Raw genomic sequence first — 23043 nt, forward strand, 5'->3', positions numbered from 1 at the left:
CTGGAAAGGCGCGTGTTTGTATGCTTTTGGGGCCGCCTGATTTTTCAGGGTGGCCCAGGGCGGTGGGGAAATGGAAGGGCGTGTGTTTGTATGCTTTTGGGGCCGTCTGATTTGTCAGGGTGGCCCAGGGCGGTGGGGAAATGGGCGGGGGGTTGTCAAGTCTTTTAAGTGGGCGGTGTTTGGTGCAGGGCGAATTCGGATGTGATTGTTATGCGTTACTTGAGTTCCTGCGTAACCTTATGTCCCCCCCTTTTTTTAGGTGAGAGAAAAGGTTCGGAAAGGGCGAAACATGGAAGGGAAACGGGAATGCCTGGTGTCGGTTGAGCAGTTTTTCCGGCGAGTTCACTGCTCACACGCTTTTTGTGGGACAGAAAATCCGACAGCTGCCCGGAGGCAAGTGAATCGGGCGCTTGTGTGGATGGCAGGCGGGGAACGGGCGTCCGGTAAGGACGGTGATGCCGGGAAGCGCGGTCGTGGCGGCGCGGTGGGAGGCGCTTGATCCTTAACTTGGGAAGGTGCGTCTCCCTTTTTTTTTTTTGAAGTAAACTTTGGAGTTATTTTAACCAGGTGGACGGTGGTTGCGCTACTGTTTTAGTTTTTTTCTTTATGCTTTTTAGAATGCTCTTTGCGGCGGGGCGATTGAAAGTCGCCTCGGCTTGGGGGTGCGCTTTTTTTTTTTATTATCATTATGCAGGCGGGAAAGCGTTGAGCTTTTCGGGGGAACGGGCTTCCGCCAAAAGCTCTTGTGGGTGGAGGTGCAGTTTTATAAGGGGCGGCAGCGACAGAGCTGTTTTTAATGCTCCCTCTTTTTTTTTTTTTGCATTTCGGTGGCCCTGAGGGTTAGTTCCTCAAAGAAATCCGCTGCAGCAGCTTAATTCATTCGAGCATCATCGGAGCGACACGGGGGACTTGTATGAGGGACGACGGGTTCGGCAAGTAGAGAGTGGCGCCGTCGCACCCTTTTCTCGAAGTCAAGAAGGTGTGCAGAGAAAACCTTTTGAATGGTTTTGGCACCGTTTTGTTTCTTTTTAGAGGAGAAAGGGGAAACACGGCCCACTTTGACGTGTGGTGTGGCTCTGGGAGAACTCTAACCGCTTATTTTCAATGAAAGCCTTTCCCTGCTCCGAGTTCCGGCGCGAAAGAGAAGCACGCGTTGGGGTTTGGGAAAGGGGGGTGCAGCAGAGAAGGCTTGGGGAGCATTCTTCCAAAACGTCCCTGCAATCCTTCTTGCCCACCGAAATAAAAAATTTCTTCATGACCTTTCCCTAATCCATGTTTTTTTCAGAAAAAATTCATGTATTTTTTTCTTCTTAGAACTTTGCTTAGATCAGGAGTGCCTTAAATAAAGTAAGGCGCTAACACTTTCGCCGGATTTATTAAAGGATGTTCCTACCTCAGTTCCCCCAGCTTTGAAACTTTCGACTTTCACCAACCCATGCCCCACAAGGGTCGTCAAGTTAGTGATGTAGCGGTTCGAGATGCGCCCCGCCAAGTCGGTGTAAGAAAGGCCTGTGACCGGTTTGCCAACAACACGAAAGGCGCTAGCGTCAGGCCCGGTTGTTGCCGCCTCTGTTCGTGCTTGAGCCGCCTTGCTTAAGAAATTCGTGGCGGAGACGCTCGGCTTTTTCTTGTGAAAAGACAAACCCCCTTCCCGCGGTGTTGCCCGTTTCGCATCTCCCCGGAACGGAGGAAGTTGCTTGGGGTGGGGGGGGGGGGGGCGGGATTCCCTGTGCGCGTATTCATCTGCATGCTGCGCTGGTCTTGCGTTCCGTAGTCTTGCCGTTTTTGCGTCGGCTTGCTGCTTCCCGCTCCCGTTGGCCGCTCTGTTCTCTGTTCGACAGACCCCTCACGACCGGTGCTGCAACCTGTTTTTTGGAAGGGCACGTGACGTGCAACGTGCCCGGGACGACACACCCGCATTCGCCTTATCGGCCAGCGGCCCTTTAGCCGCGCGTGTATGCGGAGGGGGAAGGGGGAGGGGAGGGGATGTGCTCAGAAAGCCGCGGAGGTGCATTGGACGCTGCCTTTGACCGTGGTGAGTTACATTGAGGGGTTCGTGTATTCATCTGGTTTTGGCAGCGCCAGTGGCTATGACAGTCGTTCCTTGGGGCGCATTTTATTGGGGTCGGGGTGTCAGAGGAATCTTTTCCAATTTGCCGTGCACTTTTCTCACCGCAGGGCATTGCCGCTCCGCTGCACAGGGAAGGTCCCGCTCGATGAGGCGGGTGGTCTTCTGCCCCCTATAAGAGACGCAAATCGAAGGTCAGCCCAAGTCGAATATTTACTTTCTACGGGCGCCGGGGCAACGGCCTCACCCGTTCTAAAATGGGGGACTGCAGAACGTTACCGCTCGTTCGGGAAGGGCTGGACGTAGTTGAAGGTCCGAAAACAACGAAAGCTTTGGAAAGTGTAGCGTTTACGCCGTAGCTTTCGAATATTAAGTAGCCCGCTATGGCGGCAGCCCGTTTTCCCCATAGCTTCAATGAAAGCACGGTAAGATTGGAGCAACCGAGCGGGAATCGGTGCTCATTAGCCATGGGAAAGTGATGCAAGCTCTCATCGTGATGTGTGGGGCGCCTGCGCTCCAGAGGGCGAAAGCGGGAAACCGACAGTAGATTACTGCCCGGAGCGGCGTTTCAAAGTAACCAGTGACGTGGACTCAATCCGACTGAGACCGGTTAAGGGAGAGCAGTTCCCCCACCGGAACCACTTGCAAACAAGGCTGCAACGTGAAAGCTGGAAAGGCTGCCGAAATTTTTGACGGTGGTCGTGGATTTGCCTTCCTGCGCACGGCAAAACCGGGGGTGGCGTAGAAAGCATCGATCAGTTCGGACGGCGGTAGCATAACGCTAGCGGTGGAAAACGGTTTGGTCAGGGTCTCGGAGACAATGTCCAGCAGGACTCTGAAGGAGGTGAGAAAAGACAACTAACGGCGCAGGATGGCCTTGACAACGCCGTTGCATCCGCTGACCGGTAACCGGTGGCCATGAAAAAAAGACGTGGGGCGATGGCGTGCGGACAGCCGGTGGCAGAAGCTTCCGGTATTTCCCGACGTGGCGGACGATGTGCTTTTGCCCTCCCGCACGTGATTCCGCGCTCCTTTGTGCACGCACCGTCCCCTTCCGCCACCAACCGAAGCTCACGGCCAATTTTAAACGGGTCGAAATGCGGTTTCGAAGGTCCCACAGCCACGCGGCTTCGCGCTAACGAAGAACCTCTATACGATCCGATGGCGGATTTTCGGGTGCCACAGAAAACGATATCCCACGCGGGGGAGCAACGCCCAGCCGCCCGCGGAAATTCCGAGGGGCGCTGACGCGCGACGGGAGCGCCGTTCGGCGAATGGAACGTCTCCGGGTCCCTCTTTACCTGCGGTCCACACTACCTTCAAAATATTTGCGGGCACCTTCCCGACGAGACCTGTGCAGACAAAGTTGCAGTTCATCCAACCCAGCTTGAAACACAAAGAAACGAAAAGCAAGCATCTACGAAACCCGCGAAGCAGTGACAGCAATAACGGAGCAACTCACCCGCAGCAATCTAGGCACAGTAGATGAGTTGAGCCATCTCTTTATTTCTTTTCAGTTACCTTACGGCAGCCCCAGGTGCACGTCCGCAAGGTAAACGCTAATAGAGGTCAGAACCATGTCGTATCGGTTGCGACGTACTTCCATCCCTTTTTCTTCGTAGTGTACCGGCCTTCCTTCACCCCATTACCTTACCTTCGCTCCCTTCCTTCAATCCCCTTTGTGGCGCAGAAGCGCCTTGCGCTTGCCGATGCCAGTCCCAGTCCATATTGAATTCGCACCTCCTCTGCAGTGCCTTTGGACCCCTACATTTCAATACCCTCGGCGTAGTTCTGGTAGCGGTCGTAGAGAACCGTTCGAACGTTCTCCCTGGATTCTGCGATCCGCTTCCGCATGAAGTCTGCTGCCCACGCTTCACTCTTATGCATCGCGAGGCGCCAGGACAGATCGTGAATTGTCTTTTTGGGCTTAAAGCAAGGAAGGCCACTGCTGAGCATCAGTTCAACAAGCACACAAATCTCGTGGGCGTATTGTCGAACAGCGAGGAAGCAACGAATCGTCAGGTCCACAAATAGATTGTAGCTCTCCAGATCCACTAGAGCTTTTGCGAGGGAGGGGCTTGGTTGCTTCCCTTTCCCTTCATTCACCGGGTACCCCATGAGCTGCGCCATTTCCAGGGTTAACTTGAACGGGGACGACTCGAAGTTGATGTCGCCTCCCGGTGAAAGGTCAAACAAAAACCCGAAGTCTATGTGCACCAAGTGGCCATAGGAGTCGATAAGAATATTGCCGTTGTGACGGTCCTTTATGTTGAGGACGAAAGAAGCGGTGGCATATGAGGCCATGCTTCGGATAAAACACTCCCGAGCGCGATGGAATCTTACAGATTCTGGGTAGCCGTAGGTCTGTACAAAGTACTCCGAGAGGTTACCTTCCACCAGTTTCCCAATCTGATCACGACTCATTGCCCGGGGAACACACTCGATAACACCACAATCCCTCCCGGTGGCAACCACCTTGTACGGATAAAGAAAGGATGGTAGCTGGATGGAGTCAAACACACGGCGGAAGAGCCCTATCAGTTGCAATGCAAGTTGATCCTGCCTGCAATCATCCCCCATCTTGAAAATGCAGAGCTTTGACGTGACCGCTTCTTTATCCGAACCGGTCGCCTCTCCTTGTGCATTTTCCCCGTCCCGACAATTCTGCGGAACGCAGTGAAACTCCACCATGATGGGGCACTTTGCCGCGCTCTGCATTGCACCAGCGGTGTCAGGGCGAAGGGCGACGATTCTCCAGTTGGGATCTGTGGGCAAATATAAGTGCTGTCCTCCGATAGAGTCGTGGAATTCCTTATCGGGCAACCGAAGGCGGAGCCTTCCCTTTCGAAGCGGCCTCTCGACAGGCATCATTTCTCCAGACAAGGAAATAATTCGGTCAATGAAATGGAACTCACCGTCATGGAAAGCTTTCCTTGAGGCATTGAAGGAGTGCCGGATCTCCGACGCGAGTTGGGAGCACTTCCGTGCGTGCTCGCTATCTCCACCCCCTTCTGCTTGTAGGGACCAAAGGAGCTGGTGCTCAAACGTTTGGCTCCTTTTGCACATTTTCTTCAAGAAAGACGGCACGGCCCCGATTGGGTCCTCTGAAAGTATCTGAAGTATTTGAGGGAGGTAAAACGTAAGCGAGTCGCACTTTTTACACAAAAGGCTGCGAAGGGCGTACGCGGAGACCTGCGGGTACCGAGTCGCATACCGCGCGTGCAGATGGCGGAGGGACTGCACAAGACCACCGTTCCTGAAGAGGTGGAGCGCAGGATACCCGTTGACCAGCGTTACGCTGTTCAAATAGAGATCCACTGCTCCGGGTATATTGCAGTAGACCTCTGGATTCTCAGAGACGATTTGCGCAGCCCAACCCACCACATGTTTGTTGGGAAACCGCGCTACCAACGCAACCAGTACTGCGGGGTCGCTTTCTGACGCCGCCGTGCAGTGCGATAACCATTCGCCACTGGAAATGGCGTCAAAATAGTCGCGGGACGGCGTTGAGAGGGAATCGGAAGGATGGAGCCAAACGAGGAGTCGATGGTGCTCGTGTTTGACCAGGAGTTGCAGGAGTCGGATGAGGCTCATTAACCGTTCCCGCTCAGCGGCAATCAGGCTTTCAATGTCCGTGAAAGTTCCACCCGCAATGTCTTCACCTATCCGGCGCTGCGAGACACTTCCCACAAGCGTCAGATTGACAAGGGTGGAATCAGCTGACTTTTCTGGTGAGGCAAAGTCCAGAAACCCATCGCTAGAACGTGACAATGCTTGCATGTCCCTGTCCAACATTTCCATAAGTTTTTGCAAGGCCGCTAGTTCCTTCTCCGCGGCCGTGCGGTCCCGCGAGAAGTACCAAGAAGGCGGCGTCTTTTGAAACCAGTGCATCAAACAGCGATAAAAGCCTTGGCGCAGGGCTCCGACGGAGAAGGCGGGGGTTAGGGCCGGCAAACCCTCGCGCGCACGGCACTCGTTTGCAGCTTGTAAATTACGGCAAATGAGACCTATCATCAGGACGCAGCGCGTCATTTCCGAGAAGGACGTATCTTTTGTGGAGAGCCTGGACGGAGTTTTCACGATCCTCAAGGCGAGTTGCTTTAAAAGGTGGAGAACGGGCGGGACAAATGATACTGGCCCGCCCTCATCGACATAGCACGCAATTAAAAACTCGGCGAGAAGCTTATGTGGAGAGTTCGTGGCATAATCATGTGAGTAAATGGCCGCATCCCGCCTTAACTGTGGTTTCCTACCTGACTCCACTTCGTCAAGGCCTCTCGGTCTGGAGCCGTCAAACAGTCCAACACGATGGGTAATTGTCCACACAAATCCCTCTACAACTTCTGCTAGCAGTGGGGCTGCAAAGAGCCCCGGTCTCTCAAATAAGATCCACCTCCAGCAACTGATGGCCTTGGCCAGGGCGTCGCTTGAAAACGAGCGGATGGGGTACTGCACGATGCACTGCAGAAGGCTTATATGCATTGATGTACCAAGCCGCGCGCTCGTCAGGAGCACGGCCGCGGAGCAAGCTAGTGTGTCACTTTCATGCAGCTTATCTGACAAGGTCTGACTACAAGGTGGGGTACATGTGGACGTCCAGGAACCCCGGTGAGCCGTGTCCTCCGCTTCCCCACCGTGGCAACCACGGCTAAAATCATCCACACCTATTTCACCAGACAGAGCGTTCGTCAACGTCACGAACTGCTGCTCCCTTAGTTGTTTACTCAAACCGAAGGTCTTCACAAGGTCCTCTCCCGCTTCCTGCAGGTGCTGAAGCAGCAACTGATCAGCACCACCATGGGTTGCTACCCGAAAGAGTGCCCTAACGTGGCCCTTTGCGTTGCTCCTCCTTATGAGGCTTCGCTCACACATCGGCTTCGACGTTGCCGATAAACCCCCAGCGTTGTGTGCACGAAGGGCCAGGCTTAACCCGATGCCGGGCTCGACCGTGCCGTACGTCGGCTGTTCAACGATGAAACGCTCGGCATGTTCCCGCAAGGCGATGGGGGAGCCTTGCTCTGCTAGCTGGGCCCAATGCACTGCAAAAGAGACGGCCTCACTCAACTGTTTTCGTCGTTCCGGGGATTCCGGATCCGCAGCGACGGCGGGGGGCTCCAACATTTGCTTTGATTGGCAGTAAAGCTCCACCTCTGCTGCACTTCCCTTTTCAAGCACGCCGATGACGTCCCACACAAGTGGAAGAGCCTGGCAAGTCCCCACAAACGACGGGAAGGCTGATATAATCTTACTTAGTATTTCTTTGGCGGAGCGCCTTACTGATTGAACGGCGAAGCCATATAATAAGACGAGTTGTGGTACGTCCGCCTCGATCCGTTTCGCGGCCGTGTCGGGAGACGTGGCTTTCAACGCTGAGAGATACCGATTTGTTGCAGCAGCCGTTAGGCACGACGTTGCTGCCCGGAAATCTGCACTAGCGTCGAACTCACAAATTTCGAACCGGTGGTACTGTGCAATAGTTGAGATGAAACCGCAGGAAGCTCGGAGGATTTCGAGGGTTGCCAGCGCATGAAAAAGAAAAAGTTCAGAAAACGGCAATCGGCGCCCCACGGACGATACACCAGGGCAGCAGTCTTCCAGGTATTGCAGCAACCCCTTTCTGTAAGGCTTTATGGCGTGGCTGTCAGTGCTGTAGTTACGCAAATGACGTTCCAAAAGTTCAATATCACTCATGACCTGTTGGTAATCGGTGGATCGCATGCGCAAAAGCTGTGGTGATAAAGAGGCAAGGAGGCGCACGCCCTTCGTTTGGTTCCAAGACAACACGTACTCACCCCCACGGGGTTGCTTAACATCTGATGATCCCTCCGCACCTTTTCCCTCAGCTTGCGTTAGGAGCATCACCTTGGAAGTAAAGCCATAATACGTAAGCATCAGCCAATAGGAGCGCAGCTGGGCGGCGTCGCTGTCATCATAGAGTGGAAGACTCATGCTATTAGGCTGAATGCCACTGTGGTGCATGAAAGAGTCTGTACTTTCCAACTGCTTGAACCTCTGCACGTTATCACGGTAACTCTTGAGACACTGTACGTCTTTTTCAGGCAAAAGTGTGAGAAGCTGGCAGAGCAGACACAACGGTTGCAGGAACAGCGAAAGCGTCGCAAGGGCCACCTCGCTCATATCGGAACGCATATGGTGACCGTTCTGCGTTTCCTTCCCACCGTCAATGTTAGTGTCGTAAATAATCCCGGAGCCTGGCCACAAACAGTTGATCATGCATCGGAGGACCGAGTGTAGTAGGAGACGCAGTACTTTTCCCTCGTTGTTGATCGCCTCAACAAGAGGCGATTTGTTCCATTCATCGCCGGCATCGCCCGAAGCATTGTGGGGTAAATCTCGAAGCGCCTCACGGACCATCGCAAGGACACGATCATGGCAACGCCGAGTAAGGTGCCAAAAAGCGTCCGCCGTGACCTGTAGTTCGTTGCCTGGAAACTGTTTATTTGTATGCGACAATTCGATACACCGAGTGTGGGCTCGCAGAGTGTCCTCCACCGTATCAAACAGCAGCTGGGTGTACCGACGTAGACTCTCGTAAGGCAACGGATTGCACAACGAATGGTGCCTCGACAAGAGAACACGGTTCATCATCTCAAAGCACACAGAAAAGCGCAGCGATACGTCGACGGGACCTTGATCCAAACGTCCCTCAACGTTACTCCCTGCTTCATCAGCACCGTCCCCCAACTGCTGCAACCCGTCATTTCGCGTTACAGCATCGTTGACCTCTGTGCTGACAAGGGCGCGTATGTAAGCATTTGTGGCACACAGTCCCTGCAAGCAGAGCGCGGCGGTCCGGCTTCTCGTCTCCACATTGGATGATGTGGCGATTCCCAGATTGCCCGCCCTTAAAATGCAACGAATGAGTTCATGTGTTACTTGTTCAACACCACCGTAAAATTTGTTGGAAAATTGTATTCTCCTCATTTTGGCCCCTAAGACCGAGAAGGGATGTGTACTTGTCGACAGCGCTCTGCCATCGGTGGATGCGACGAACGCCAGAACTTTTGCACTGTGCTCCGCAATATCTTGGTGAAGCGACACCACCGGCCCAGCCGTACCAATCGCGGCGAAAGCACTCTTGGGTAGGAGAAGAAACTTAACGATGTTGCCAATCACCCCGAGGCGAAGGGCGTCTTCCTCCATGGAGGGCACATACCCCGCATCACCTGAGCCGTTACCACGCTCGCGTTGTTGTCCGCTATGCGCGTTGTGTTGGCAAGTGCTGTTGACTATGGCGTAGCACCGAATACGCTCCAGCTCCGCTTGGAGCAAGCTCACCACTACAGCACGCAGGCTGGTCCCATACAATACAAAACTACGATTTTGAACCTTGCCCCATTTGTCCTCAGAATCCTGAAGAACCGCCCAGACGCCTTCAATGAGCGTTTCGGCCTCGACAACCTCCCTTCGGTCAACAAAATTAGATATTGAACAGCAGGAAGTAGTTCCCCCATCCCCATTTCCCCCACTACGTGCTGCACTGTCGCCCGGACAGGAAATTGACATCGCAGTTTCCTTCAGCCACCCCATTAGAAGCCTCAGCGTAGCTGCCACTAATCGCGCCTGGATGCCCTCCCTTCGCTGGAGGCCCCTGAGTATATATTCCGGCCGTAACAGCGTTAGACACCAATAGCGCAATTTGGTATAGCAGACACCATGAACCGATGATAGTGCTTCCACAAGGTAACACAAAAGCTCCTTGTATGGAGGATCCCTTCGATGTGAGGATGTAACGAGCGCATCTGTTAGGTTGTGCAGGTGCTCTACGAGCTCCGTGCCGAGATCCACGTTGCCGGCCTCTCCAGCGATGGCGATTCCCTCAAGCGCACCGAGTGCAATGGAGTTGTCTACGCACTCGTCTGCATTTGAGGGAATGCATTGAACGAGGAGTGGATCGACGACATGCGCCCCAAAACCCACCAAACCTTCCCTACTCAACTCGACACTACCATCACCAACATCCTTGCCAGCACAAGTAGACGTGGTACAACCCGCCTTCTCCCTTTCCAACCCTCCGCTGCCACTGCTTGCATGCCGAAGGTGGATGCCACATGCAACAAGAGAAGAGACAAACCCCCGAATGTCAACCCCCAATGAAAAAGTTGTTGTGTTGAGCTGTTGCATAAGTGAGGTGTACAAAGAAACGCACTCCAGATAGAACGATTTTGTGCGATCAAGTGGGAGTGAGCGGCACTCGACCGCTAGAGCCACAAGCGCGATTAGCACTGGAGCATTCTTCCCAGAAATACGACCCTGTCCCGCAATCAAATCCTTCGCTTGTGACATCTCGAACAGCTGCGTTACTCGTGGGTGAAGCAACATGTAACCACTGTTGACAACCGAGAAGGCATGTGTGGTTGGCATGGCACCACCGTGCAGATGCTGGGGCATACTTACACTTGACAAAGAGGCCAACCATGGGTCTGTACGACTTCTCCCGAACAGCACATCCGCACCCGAATAGCCCTCTTGCATGCACGGGCCCAACAATTCCTCCCTCCCGGAGACGGCGAGCGGCGCGTCGCCCCACCTCGGCCCTCCGCTACCGAGCGCAAGTGCCTGTGGCGAATTATCCGTTGCGGGGGTGTCTAGCGGTTGTCGACGCAGTTGGTAGCCAAGCACACGGGCAAAGGCGAATGCAGGAGAGTGGCTGACCCATGAGGGGAACCTGATGTCGTCCATATCGAAAGTGGTATAATAAAAAGGATTTGGGGCAGCGATGCGGCGGAGGTCAGAACCACAAGAGCGAACGTACGTGCCTTCTCCCTAAATCCTTTTCCTTGTCTCTCCCCCCTACTTTTCCTATCCGAACTCCTCTTCAGCACCCACTCAGCAGCCCTAATCTTGCGATGTAGGGGGATACGTAACACTTGAAACTACAAACGACGGGGGGGGAGAAAAAGAAAAAAAAAAGCGAAAGCAAAGAGGTGACAATTTAGGACATTAGAGTGCCCATTGGGCGTCTTTAAACTCTACCAACCTGACTCATCTCCGAGGGCTCTCTGCGAACGCGCATCGTTTAAAAGCTCCCATTCCAACTCCTAACGACCCACAACATTATTTCCCAATGTGCTTCTTTGTTTCTCTCAACCTCAAAGGCGCGAACTATTCTTCGTCCACTGGACTGAGAGAAACTGGGAAAACGAAGGGACTCCGTGTTGCCCATAAGAACACTGTCCGCCGCCTGTAATCCCAACCACTACCCACCTTTCGTTTCCCATTTCATCACCGACTCGACATTCGCCTGAAAACTCGGGGAAGCAGCGGAACTACATTAATTACGCAGCGTTTGGTCACGTGGAGATACAGCGACAAGCAGGAGGAGGTTACCCGAATCGAAAATAGCGGCGGCTCAATGGGGCCAGTACGCACCAAAAAAGAAAAACAAACATGCCGCAGTTGGCGCAACACGTTGCACAATCTGTGAGCGTGGTACAAAAGCGAAATATTTGCGGCGATCGGTACCGACGGCATGCGCCGTAAGTAGTACTTTACCCCTTCCAAGAAGAGGGTTCGCACAATTGCCTCTGCCTTGTGCGCCCTCTCCATTTCACTGGTACCACCACTGACCCCATCAACAACATCAGGGAACATCGATGTTTCTTTTGCTCACGGATGTCCTCTCTGGTGGCGGTGTGGTGGGGAAGGGAAGGGAAGGAGTGGGGGATAAAAAAAGAGACGCGAAATTTGCCTTCAGATGCGGACGGGGAAATGAACAATCCATGCAGAAGGTGAACAAGCCAACATACACATCCGTCTAGCGAACCAACCCCCTTCACCGCCGTGACTCCTCGCAACAGATGCGTGACGCGTAAATGTGCGCTACCCTGTCGAACACACACACGCACACACATATAGAAACCGATTCCCACCAAATTTGCGCTTTGCCCCCTTTCTACACTTTTCTGTGTGTTATCTATTCAAGTGGCGGTAGGTCAGTATAGGTTGGTGAGCGTGCAATGGCGTCCGCAAGATCCTGTTCAAACAAATTTTCCAGAGCACGTAAAGAGGCGATGTGGAGGGCTTGCGCCCTCGTAAGTGCCGCACCAAACCCCACCAATTGCACCTCGCCCTTCCTTGTTTCCCTCCTATGCCTCTGTAAGTAAATGCGGCACTGAAATCCACCACCGTTGCTCGGCTGTTGCTCGACACGCAGCCAGCGCTCATTGCGAAACTCCCGAGTAACACACCGTCGCAAAAGTGTGTAAGGCCGAGGAGGACCTGCCGACTCTGCTCGCTCAAGTTGACGCTGGAGGTCTCGCAAAACGGCTGCTGGCAACACTTCCACCACTGGTGCCGTAAGTATTTCTTCAGCAAAGGAATGAATCTCCTTGGAGTGTGCTGAAAGATACGTTAGTGCTCTTGGGAAGCTCTGCCGACATGCGAGAAGCAGCACGTCACGCACCCCCTCGCGCTTTGACGTGGCGACCGCCCGCGCAACCGCCAAACCCCCCGCCCTCGAGAAGGAAAGAGTCACGAACCAATACCCTCCAAGCTCCCTTGCATCAATATCAACCACCTGTTGCTCCACCGTGGAAGGTGATGCTCCATCGTCCTCAATGGCAGTAGCAGTGCCGGTAGACACACCAAAGAAGGTGTTGAACATGTAGAGCGAAAGTTCACGCGAATTGGTTATGGGTGGGGGGGCGTGGCACTCATATTCTGTCCACAACTGTTCACCCTTGTCGCCAGCTAGTCGGTTCGTGGCCGCCCTCAGCGCACTACACAGCACACATGCAGCGCTCTCGCCCTCCTCACCAATACGTTCGCTGACAAGCAAGTCACCTTTCTGGCCACATACAGCGGCACGAAAGCGGGCACGGAATGGTCGCAGCAGGTACTCGACACTTCCATCGTTCCCCGCCTCCTCTTCAGCGCCATCCGATTCCTGCTGCTCCAAACTCCATGTGAAAGGGGCCATGCTTGGCGCTTGTTCCTCCAACAGCAGCATAACCTGGTGGACGAACGATTCCGACCCAACTCGAAACACAGAGTTGTACACGTTTTGTGCATCCTGGTCGGGATTCACTGCGTCGCCACGGTTCAGCTTCGCGTACGCCTCAAGTTCCTTTGGAAAGTACTTTTTTGCGAGCGAATAAACGAGGACACGTCGGGCATGTTTAACCTGCGGATACGGAGGTGACACGGCGACGACACGCCGCTGCTCTTCACCCTCCACCTGCGCCTCCATCTCCGCAACCCACTGGGGAAGGCCCAAGTCACCTGATGCGTTGCGTAACCTCACCCTCAAGTTGTGCCACCCCAAATCTTCCTCGGCAAAGGCAGAAACAAGCGAAAAAATGTTTCCCATATGCTCCACTCGCTTTTCACGGGGAAGAGCCCGAAATTTGCTTCCACGAGCCATTGTATCTCCAGAAAGATCAATATCTGGGTGCAACAACAGTGCATCACGGTACTGATTGGGGAAATTTTCCCTCAGTGCGTCAAGGCAAGCATTGCGCCACGCCTCACCCCTCTTCCTTGCGCGCCGCTCAATTAGAAGCTGATTCGAACGCAAACCATCATCAACTGTAAGCACTGCTGTGGCTTCGCCCGTGGCACGGTCAGTGTGATAAGTTGTCTGGTAAAAACTTCCAATGAGCTGCGAGGTTAGGGTTCCCAGGAGTGCATAGGCATTCCATTTCCCACGGTGGTTGGTAGCCACATTGTAATTGTCATGTTTTTGAACAGCGAGGCTTAGAAGTTGCGTAGTTGGGAAGAAAACACCCCCGCCTCGTGGATCGAAGTAAACGCGACCCACCTCGGGGTACTGGTCAAGAAGGTACGTAAGCGCCTGCACATAGCAGTCAAACTCGAGGCGATAACGACCAGGACCGCTTTGCTGCCAAACAACACACCCATCTGAGGTGAAGGAAGCGGTAAAGAAGTATCGATGCTTTCCGGGTGGCACGCCCTGATCACCGTCACCGTCCTTCGGCGCGGTAGAAATATCCCGTTCCTTGTCATCGCCAGCACCATCACCCTCAACACGCACCAAAGCAATATCCTCCGTTTTCTTTCCATATTCCCGGGAGAGGTGCTGCACCATCGCATCAAACTGCCAGCGCATCCGAACGAGGAGCGGCGAGGATGGAAGAAGCTGAGTGGCGATGTTTGCATCGGGCGAGAAAGTTAACTCAGCCCGTAGTGCCTGCAACGATGCGTTTTGATAGGCAACTAATGGTGTGGCCTGCCGCTTCACCTGGTGAACGCTTATGTTTCCCCGTGCGTCCTCCACGGTAACGGCAGCAGTAAATGTTGCCGCCCGAAGCACACGGTACTGTTCCTCTACGGGAATGGGCTCTGTTGGCTCAGCTCCCTCCCCGTGGCACGTGACCGGTGATGGTGACGATGGCGACGGAGTTTCCTGGTCATGCCTCTGGGAGTCACCTTTTTCTTTTTCCAACGAACCCTCAGTGCATTCCTCGAAACAATGGCTTTCCACAATTTTCTCCCAAGGCCGTACGAGGACCTCAACCTCACGGACGCTTTCCAACTGAACAGAAGGTGACTCCAATTCCGCACGGTAGCGATCACGCAGCATCGCCAGGCAACGCACCAACGAGTCGTTTGCGGATTGACCACGGGCCTCCGCGCTGAAGGAAAGGGAGGGCGTCATGCCCCATTCATCACGCTCATAGGCACGGCACCGCCACCTCAAATCTGCCCCTTGTTCTGATTCTTGCCCTTGCTTCCCAGAGGAGTTCCGCGGGGACTTAATAGAAAACTTAAGCACTCGGCTAAAGTGAACACACAACTCTCTCAGTTCATCGATGATTGCTTTAAGCTCCAATTGACGTGGCGATAGCGTCGGCTCTTCCTTGCCTTTACGATAGCTACCTCTTTTTTGATATCCGCGGTTACGTCCCGTACCCCGGCACCCATGCGATGAAGCGGAGGCCCTTTGCTGTGGGTGAATAAAAACTACGTCGCTTTCTAACGCATCATTCAGCACCGCGTGCAAAACTTCCTTTGCCTCGCCTCCGCTCGCCACCGCTAGCTCTAAGGGGAAGCCTAGCAAACGACACGTAGCGGATGCTCGGTATTCCGTGACACCACACAGTTGCTGCTCTTGCTTTGATTGTTCTGAATCAAATGAAGCACCCCCTCCTACGGGTTCGTCGTCTTCTACAACCTCTTCTTCTTCCTCACCGTGTGGAGCTGCCTTGGTTGAATTCCTCGAGTGGCGCCGCTGGCAACGCCGGAGCACAAGTTTGGCCTGCGGGCCAAACCTTTCCCGCAACAGCGCCTCCGCTTCTGGGAGTCCACAACCACCGTTGTCCGTGCCCACTTCTTCCACTGTTTCACCTGCAGTAAATAACTGCCGGCGCCCGTGAAGGAGGCAATCGGTCATCGGTGCCGTCACGAGTGGCAGATGAGAGCGCCTGATGGATGGGCTTCGAGTGGAAGAGCTCACAGCTGCAGGACACGTGTGGGGGGACAAGGTGCGTAACAAAGCGTAACTACGGTTCCCTGCAAAGGCCCACGAACAGATGTTGTGCGGTGTGATCAGGGGCAAGAAGGCCCTCCTCCGCACAAGCGTGCTAAAGGTCATGGTGCACCTCTTCATGTCATTGTGGGGTGGTAAAAAATAAAAAATGAAAAAAAAAACAAAAAAGAGAGTGTGTGACAGAAGTATGGAAACATTGAATCAAAGGAATAAATTCAAGTGGACGGCACACAGAACGAGAGAGCGCCAACCACAAAGGGTGACTAGAAATGAAAGTGTGTCTGGAACGCGACACAGCGGAACCGTAATGGGGTATTCTCAAAAAAAAAAAATAACTGGACAAACTGCCGTTAGTACAAAAATTGAGTCGTCTATGTGCCTTAGTATGCAGCGCCCTTCCCTTTCGTTTTACCCCACCTTATTCGCCCCTAAGCCCCGTTTTCTTTACCTAATTTTTTCCCCTCTATCTCTCTCTCTTTCCAATCCATCCTCTTACCACACAGTATTGTACGCTCAGTCAGCGATTACCGTGGCGCATAACTACCCCTTCCACATCTACACGCGACGGTAAATCGTACATCAACACAGAAGAACAATAAAGAACAACGACAACGAAAATAAAATGACCACGCGTGCTAAAGCCGCTGCGACACAAATATAAACAAATATATATATATATATATATAAAGTACGGAGCTGCACCTACATACTCATGTCCTTCCTTTCATGTGTGCTGGTGTGCTGTGGCACCTCCCATTGGGGATACGTGTGCGTTACGTTTTACTCCAAACGCCCGTGGGACGACATGCTTTAGGTGGTAACGTCACTCAGGAGGAGGCAAATAATTTTTTATTTGGCCTTCTTTTCTTTTTCACCCTCTCATTCACACACAACGCCAAGGAACGCTGTTAATCCCTTCTCTGAAAAGAGTCAGCACGCGCAGCCTACACACAAGCATAGAGCCTACCCCCTCAATAAAAGGGAGAGGGATGGAGGAAACGAGATCACGTATTGACTGTAGCCACGAATTTCCGATGAGTTATGCCGCTGGCCTCTCATTCTTTCCTCTTCACTCTGTTTCCTCCTCCCTTTTCTCCATCTCCCCTATCTTCGTTCCCTTTGCGCACTGCCACTCCGCCATATATATATATATATATACATACGTGTGTGTATGCGTGCGCAAGTTCACCCACCCGCTATTCCTAACAGAGGAAAACAACACACCCCACTAATCATACCCAGTCGCCCAGCAGGCCACACTCGCATGGTCGAAAATAAATCGCGAATTAAAAATAAAAAAAGATATAAAAGAATGCATGCGTGGGGAGGGAAGGGTGCTGAATACTAAATGAAGAAGCATGGAATAGCTACCTTCGACATCGCCGTTGCCCGCACAGCGGCATCTGTGACGGCTCGCGGCATATACAAATACTCGCGGAGATGCAGCAGTTCCTCAAACATCGCTTTGCTGAGATCACTGTCCAGAAACCCAAACATATTCGGGATGAAAACGGTTTCGGCCTTTAGACTATAGGCGAGCGCCAGCACTTCCTCCGCCTTCGCAGGCCCTTTGAAGGAGCTGAACATGGCGTACACACAAACAGCGGCCAGCGGGTTCAATTCTTGAGACTCGCCTTTCCCCGCTCCTCCTGGGCGCAGCCGCAATACGACAACATCTGTAATCCCACCGCCTGTTGACGGTCTGTGTACAAACGAAGAAAAACCTTCCCCCACAATGGACGTGAGGAGGTCATCTACGGACTGGGTGAGGTAAGCCACATCAAACAAAGTTTCCGCCTGAGAGGTGATAAAGCTGTGCAGATGGTGTAACTGCTCGGTGTTCTTACGATCAACGAGCTCCCATCTGGCACAACGGCCGGCATTATCACAAAAAGATTTAGTAAGTGCATTTTTAGTGATAATATCTGCACGGAGTACGTCATCGTACTGGAAAAAGTCGGGAAAAACTTCCGTAGCATACCGCCTCTTGAAGACGTGGCCGGGTGCTATAGACCTTCTCGACCACTTCACCAAACCAACGGCCGGAATGGGGAGCTGAAGGTAACTGCGGAATACGGCAGTTGTTGCCCCACTGCTCAGCAGAAGTTTGTGCATCTCCTCCAGAAGCAGCGGCGTACGGTTGGCGCCTCTCAGAGCCGGGTGAAGCGCCAACTGCGTTATCAAAAAGGGGTTCTCAATACGAGCACCACCACTCTTGAGTGCGACGGAACCACCTAAAGGCACAGCCATGACCAAACCAGAAATGTCCTCCTCTTTTCCGTCACCGTTATTCGGCTTCCGTAAGGCGCCAACTACTTTTGCACGCGGGAGAACAGCTGCAGTAACTGCTGGCTCAGCAGGGGGAAGCCAACTATGGAAACCATGCCCCTCCTGCGCAAGCTCCAACCCACTCAACGCGCGGAGGATCAAACTGTGGTGGGCATCCGTCAGCTGAGAGACGGTAATATCAGCACTAGCCGTGGCTGAGGCGGTACGCTCCGCTTTCCAAAATGCTCGCGGCCTGGAGTTTTCCTCAATAGGTGGGGCTGGCTTTGTCATCGTGAACCGAGGTGGCGGGACGGCAAACAACTCAAGTACCTCTTCATAGCTTTTAACAAGCTCCGCTGCCTGGGGAAACGTCTCAGCCAAAAGCTTCACGACGTCATTGTACTGATTCAGTGTCGCAATGTCCACTGGGGTCATTTTCTTTTCGTCCGTTGTGAAGGGAACATTGCTATCAATGAGGTGCTGAAGCAATGCAATATTTCCACTGTCCGCAGCGTAATGCATCGCGTTCCTTCCGTGGTTGTCCCTGAAAGTGGTGGGATCGGCGGAGGTAAGAGCAGCAAACTCCCTGAAGGAAACAAGGTCCCCCATCTTGGCCAAACGCAACAACTCGAAATCTCCCACTATGCCCCGTCTCACGCATGGACTAGTTTCCAATGTGTGGCCCAATGGCTCCTCCATCGGTTCAGCAAACATACACACTCCAGCCGCATTTTCAGCTCCCGTAAAAAAGTCTTCGTCAGAATCATTGCTACACTCGGAGCCCTCATCATACCCGGGAACGTCTTCCTGCTGTTCATGTTGTTGGGCTCCTGCTGAAGCAGTTGAAGGGTGACCCCTCCCTTCCAGTTCGGAGCGCAGCTCACGCAGGCGAGCTTCCTTTGCTTTACGCTCCTCATCAGTCAATGGCGTCTGCATCGCTTGTGAGTTTCCACTTTTGCTTTTCGTCGTGTATTCGCCCCCTCTTTGTTTTTTTTATTTATCTATCTGATAACTTAAATGCTGCACAGGCGTTGTTCAAACCACACGGTAGTTACACAGCCAACCCTAAATGGGAGTTAGGGAAGGACAAAGAAAAAACAAAACGTCTTCCTAACGCCCACCAACGAGCACAATCCCTTCTCACCCTCTTACGCGTTCTTTTATTTTCTTTCCATGTATGCGATGTAGCGAATAGCAAAAGACAAAAAGAAAGTCATGAGAGGGGAAAAAAAAACAAGTGGATGCTTGGGGAAAAAACAATGCACAAGAGCATGGCAATGGTTGAACCCAACCGTGAAATGCTCAGGGCCGACGTAAAGGCACACCGCTGGCACCGACGGTCGTCAGCGCTTTGAAAACTCACACAGTCACCTCACACACGGAAAAGAGAATTGGAATCAGTCCACCAGGGAGTTGCTGCACTGTCTCACGTTCACTACCCCCGGCAAACAAAGTTCGCACCGACGGATATCAACCACTGCCGACCGATGAGCAAAACTTCTCGTTCTTTAGGCGTTCGGCCGGTGCGGTGATGGTGGTGGCACCGGGGACGTACGGTGTGTACTCCGGTGAAGGGACCGGCTCCACCGCCTCCAACAAAATATTAAGCGCTACAAGAAGTAGGGCTGCAGCAGCTGCGAAACCCCACACTATGTTCCAGTTGGTGAATTTGTCTGCGTCAACAAGCTGTTGCTCTACCGCGGCCTGCTCCCTGATGCGAACCGCCTCCGAGCCAAGCTTCACACCGCCATGGCGTCGACTCACCTCCACCTTCTCTGGATTCCGCCACTTCTTGGGACACGTGTTGTGCTCAATGAAGGCACATTTCGAACAAATAAGAGGGGCTGAAGGCGACGAACCGGCAAAGGCAGCAGCGCTGCCGCCGCCTCTGCTGCGCAACAAGCCACGCGGCACCAGGAAACCAGTCGTGCACGTGGCTAAGCAGCAACCTGCATTGCTCGAAAACATTAATAACGCCCCAACGAGAGTGCAAGCCCACCAATACGCGGGCAACAGTCTGTCGCACCTGCAGCCAGAGTCCAAGTGGGCAAAACATCGGATAATTAAGCGGGGAAAACGGTAGAGGGGAAAAGAAAGAAGATATCCTGCTGTAAACCGATACCAGTTTCACAAAATGGAAAACACGAAGTGATATTTAAACAACCAATAAACAACGGCTGGGCGTGGGTGGGAGAAAAATTTCTCTTCTTGCTACGCTTGCATCTTACAATTTTAAGCGAACAAATCAGGGAGAGCTGCAGCATTGCTTCGCAATGCGTGAGCCGAACTGTATCGCACGCTTTTGCAGCCGTACAACGTCGCCAAGTCCCAATAGCGCGGCACAGCGCCTCAAAATTTTCTTGTCTCCTACACCGGGTGTGCCACCAGCCCCTGTAAAGCTACAGACCGACGACACGGCCAGTTCCAGCACCGAATCATCCACCGCCCCTGCTGAAGTGACACCAGTTTCATCAGATGGCGTGTGATGGTCGCTAGAGACAAGATGCTGGTGCGCCCCCGCCACCACTGCACCAAGCACAGCAAGTACTCCCTCATCCAGATAAGGATATCGACCCTCCCTGCCACTGTCACTCACCACCCGGTCGTCCCTGCCGAGGTTGCGTTCCCATAGCCGTGAAAAGTCGTGATCAAGTTCTCCAACAAGGCCGCGAATACCACGGCGCTCAAAAGCTCGACGGTGCCGCGTATAACCACCGAGTGTTTCGTCAGCACCCATCCCGAGCAACAGGACACGAGCTTCACATTCGTATTCTTCGACGCAGTAACCGAGCGGTGAATCTTCCTCGGTGATTTGCAGCCATTTAGCAGGCCGCGTGCGCTGTACCCGCGCCACGTCCTCATCCCGAACAAGCCTTATAGCCTTCGACGGTGCTTCGTTTCCTTTCGCGAACGCAACCAAACCAGCAAGTGATGCGTCATTCAAGTACTGTCCAAGTTTCTTGTAGCCGTACTGCGACAGCGTGGGGCGGAGCGCAGCGGCGTACTCTTTCCCTAGCGTCGACAAGAGAATGGGAGCAGTTGCGCATTCCCCACCAGACGCCTCCAACTCTTCTATCATGACATCGATTAAAGGGGAAAACTTCGCAAATTTGCCACCGACTTCGTGACCAGACTCCATATCTGTGTTGGCGTCAGAGTTAGCCTCCCCTTCTGATAGTCGATATAGCCTGTGCCGCAATTGATACGCCTTTCTTGCGGCAAGTTGCTCCGCAACCTGGCTGTCTTGCGTGATGCGTTGCATGCGACCCCGACCCCGTGCAGCGTGCCAGAGCGCGGTACCGATACTGATGTCAATATCGGTGTCTTTGGGAAATATGAGTCGTCGTATATGCGCATCATCGCTACCAACTGGCACGTCAATCAGTACTAACCTCCACTCCCTCTGCGCCTGCGTTGCCGCCCCAACCGTCCCGTTAGCCTTATCGTTGGGTTCAACTGCCGGAAGCTGAAGAAGTTGCTCAACTGCGTTAAACGTTGCAAGCCTATCCGGTGTCAGTTCCGGGGCATCTCCGAAGGCCACGTTGATTAGTTCTATAGGCGTCGCTGTCGGCAAGACATAGTGGGCGATAGCGGCCAATATAGTGCTATCGATGCCCCCTGAGAACAAAACACCAATGGGCGTGGCCATATCACCACCACAGTGATCGGCGCGTACACGCACTGAAACTGCCTCCCATAGGGCCGACAAATAGCTTGATGCAGCCCACATGCCGAACGCTGTCAATTCCTGCATCACGGCGTGGTGGGATGTCCTGCCTTTGTTCAAAAGGTACCTCAGCGTGTGCGGGTATTCTTCCTCCCTTCTGTTCAGTAACTGCGCTTGTACACCGCATGGTGGACGCACCAAAGGGTGGGCACAGTGACTCAATTTCCATGGGTAATGCGCCAACGACGATCCAACATTCGAGACCGCTGCCGCACTGAGAGTGAATAAGCCCGTGTTTGGGAGCTCCTTCCAACAGCCGAACCGCAAGGAAGAGCAACCGTCCGCTGTAGGTGTATTATCCCCGTCGGTTCCCAAAACACCGTTTTCATTGTGGGTATCATTGCATTCGTACTTGCACCGCTTCCTTAGCTCCGACAGTCCGCTTCCTGCCGCGCAGTGGCCATCGTGTTCCACAGCAACGGAAGATATAACAAATTCCACCACCGATCCGCATTCTGCCGACGCGGCCGTCGCTGCATGCGTCAGAAGCGATCGCCTCCCCAGTGGGTCTCGACCAAACATGAAAAGTTGCAGCAAATGAGCGTAGTAGACAAAAGCGAAGGGTCCTTTCACTTCCGTTTCCAGGAAACTCACACACAATTCTGCGAATGCAGCCTGCGCTACACTTAAGTTGTCTGCACGTACATGGTTGTCACCGAATGTGCAGTCCTGGGAGATCGCGCTGCATTCACGCTCAAGCTGAAACAACCGGTTGCCAATGGCAGCGGTATCCGAATCACACGGTGCCAGCTGTATGCTGCCGCCGAACACCTCCCCGTTCCATTGAAGAAATGACGGGCAAGTTGACTGATCACCACCGTTGCATTCGGTTACGAGGGACTCACTTCCTAATAGTAAAGGCTGCACCACTGGCTCGCTACCACCACGCAGTCGAAGTACGCCACTGGCAGCCTCCACAAATACATGTGCATTAACATGTCTCTTCAGCACTGACCAGGCGTCGTGTCCACGTCGACGTACCGCCTCGAAGAGGGAAGTGCGTGACACATTGCCCTTTTTGCATAGTTTCACGTGGTAGTCATCACCTCTTACGTGCTGCGCATGGATTACGCAACCGATGCCACACATTCGCAGCCTTCTTTCTCCCATGCACGCACACGAATATGTAGACACAAAGAAAAAGAAAGGGGTGCAGACATTAAAGCAAAGGGAAGAACTGGGATGCATTCACGCCAGTAACGGACAGTCCTATGGTTACATACAGCAATGCACAGGTAACAAGTGCATCAAGAGGCGGCCCAGAGGCGAAATTAGATAGACAAGGTCCGAACATGGAAACAAAAAAAAAAACAGTACCAAAACGACGATATACAAACATATGGTTATTCATGCATGTATTACATGTTAAACCAAATTAATTATACAAGCCGTTTTTATATCCTTACCATTAGTAGCTCCAAAGGTGAACCCATTGCCTTTCCATCAGAAACACAATGTCATATCTAATTATAAGTTGCAAAAGCAACGTCACTGCGAGGTCCACCCCCA

General features: G+C 53.1%; 7 protein-coding genes across 7 annotated transcripts; 1 reads left to right on the forward strand and 6 right to left on the reverse strand.

The window, feature by feature from the left end:
- Positions 1-3832: 3832 nt before the first annotated feature.
- Positions 3833-10771, reverse strand: TbgDal_III4410 (phosphatidylinositol 4-kinase alpha, putative; the record flags this gene model as incomplete). The annotated part of the gene is made up of 1 exon (XM_011774087.1): positions 3833-10771. One exon carries the CDS (start codon positions 10769-10771, stop codon positions 3833-3835), a length of 6939 nt encoding a protein of 2312 aa, XP_011772389.1.
- Positions 10772-11314: 543 nt separating this feature from the next.
- TbgDal_III4420 (hypothetical protein, unlikely) lies at positions 11315-11683 on the reverse strand (the record flags this gene model as incomplete). The annotated part of the gene is made up of 1 exon (XM_011774088.1): positions 11315-11683. The coding sequence occupies one exon, from the start codon at positions 11681-11683 to the stop codon at positions 11315-11317; it is 369 nt and encodes a 122-aa protein (XP_011772390.1).
- Positions 11684-12005: 322 nt separating this feature from the next.
- On the reverse strand, positions 12006-15659 carry TbgDal_III4430 (hypothetical protein, conserved; the record flags this gene model as incomplete). The annotated part of the gene is made up of 1 exon (XM_011774089.1): positions 12006-15659. One exon carries the CDS (start codon positions 15657-15659, stop codon positions 12006-12008), a length of 3654 nt encoding a protein of 1217 aa, XP_011772391.1.
- Positions 15660-15687: 28 nt separating this feature from the next.
- Positions 15688-16110, forward strand: TbgDal_III4440 (hypothetical protein, unlikely; the record flags this gene model as incomplete). The annotated part of the gene is made up of 1 exon (XM_011774090.1): positions 15688-16110. One exon carries the CDS (start codon positions 15688-15690, stop codon positions 16108-16110), a length of 423 nt encoding a protein of 140 aa, XP_011772392.1.
- Positions 16111-16883: 773 nt separating this feature from the next.
- Positions 16884-18743, reverse strand: TbgDal_III4450 (hypothetical protein, conserved; the record flags this gene model as incomplete). Its single annotated transcript, XM_011774091.1, has 1 exon — positions 16884-18743. The coding sequence occupies one exon, from the start codon at positions 18741-18743 to the stop codon at positions 16884-16886; it is 1860 nt and encodes a 619-aa protein (XP_011772393.1).
- A 534-nt stretch (positions 18744-19277) lies between these two features.
- On the reverse strand, positions 19278-19775 carry TbgDal_III4460 (hypothetical protein, conserved; the record flags this gene model as incomplete). Its single annotated transcript, XM_011774092.1, has 1 exon — positions 19278-19775. The coding sequence occupies one exon, from the start codon at positions 19773-19775 to the stop codon at positions 19278-19280; it is 498 nt and encodes a 165-aa protein (XP_011772394.1).
- Positions 19776-20052: 277 nt separating this feature from the next.
- Positions 20053-22722, reverse strand: TbgDal_III4470 (hypothetical protein, conserved; the record flags this gene model as incomplete). The annotated part of the gene is made up of 1 exon (XM_011774093.1): positions 20053-22722. The coding sequence occupies one exon, from the start codon at positions 22720-22722 to the stop codon at positions 20053-20055; it is 2670 nt and encodes an 889-aa protein (XP_011772395.1).
- Between the last annotated feature and the right edge of the window lie 321 nt (positions 22723-23043).

Source organism: Trypanosoma brucei, chromosome 3 (assembly GCF_000210295.1).
Source record: "Trypanosoma brucei gambiense DAL972 chromosome 3, complete sequence".
Classification (NCBI taxonomy): domain Eukaryota; phylum Euglenozoa; class Kinetoplastea; order Trypanosomatida; family Trypanosomatidae; genus Trypanosoma; species Trypanosoma brucei.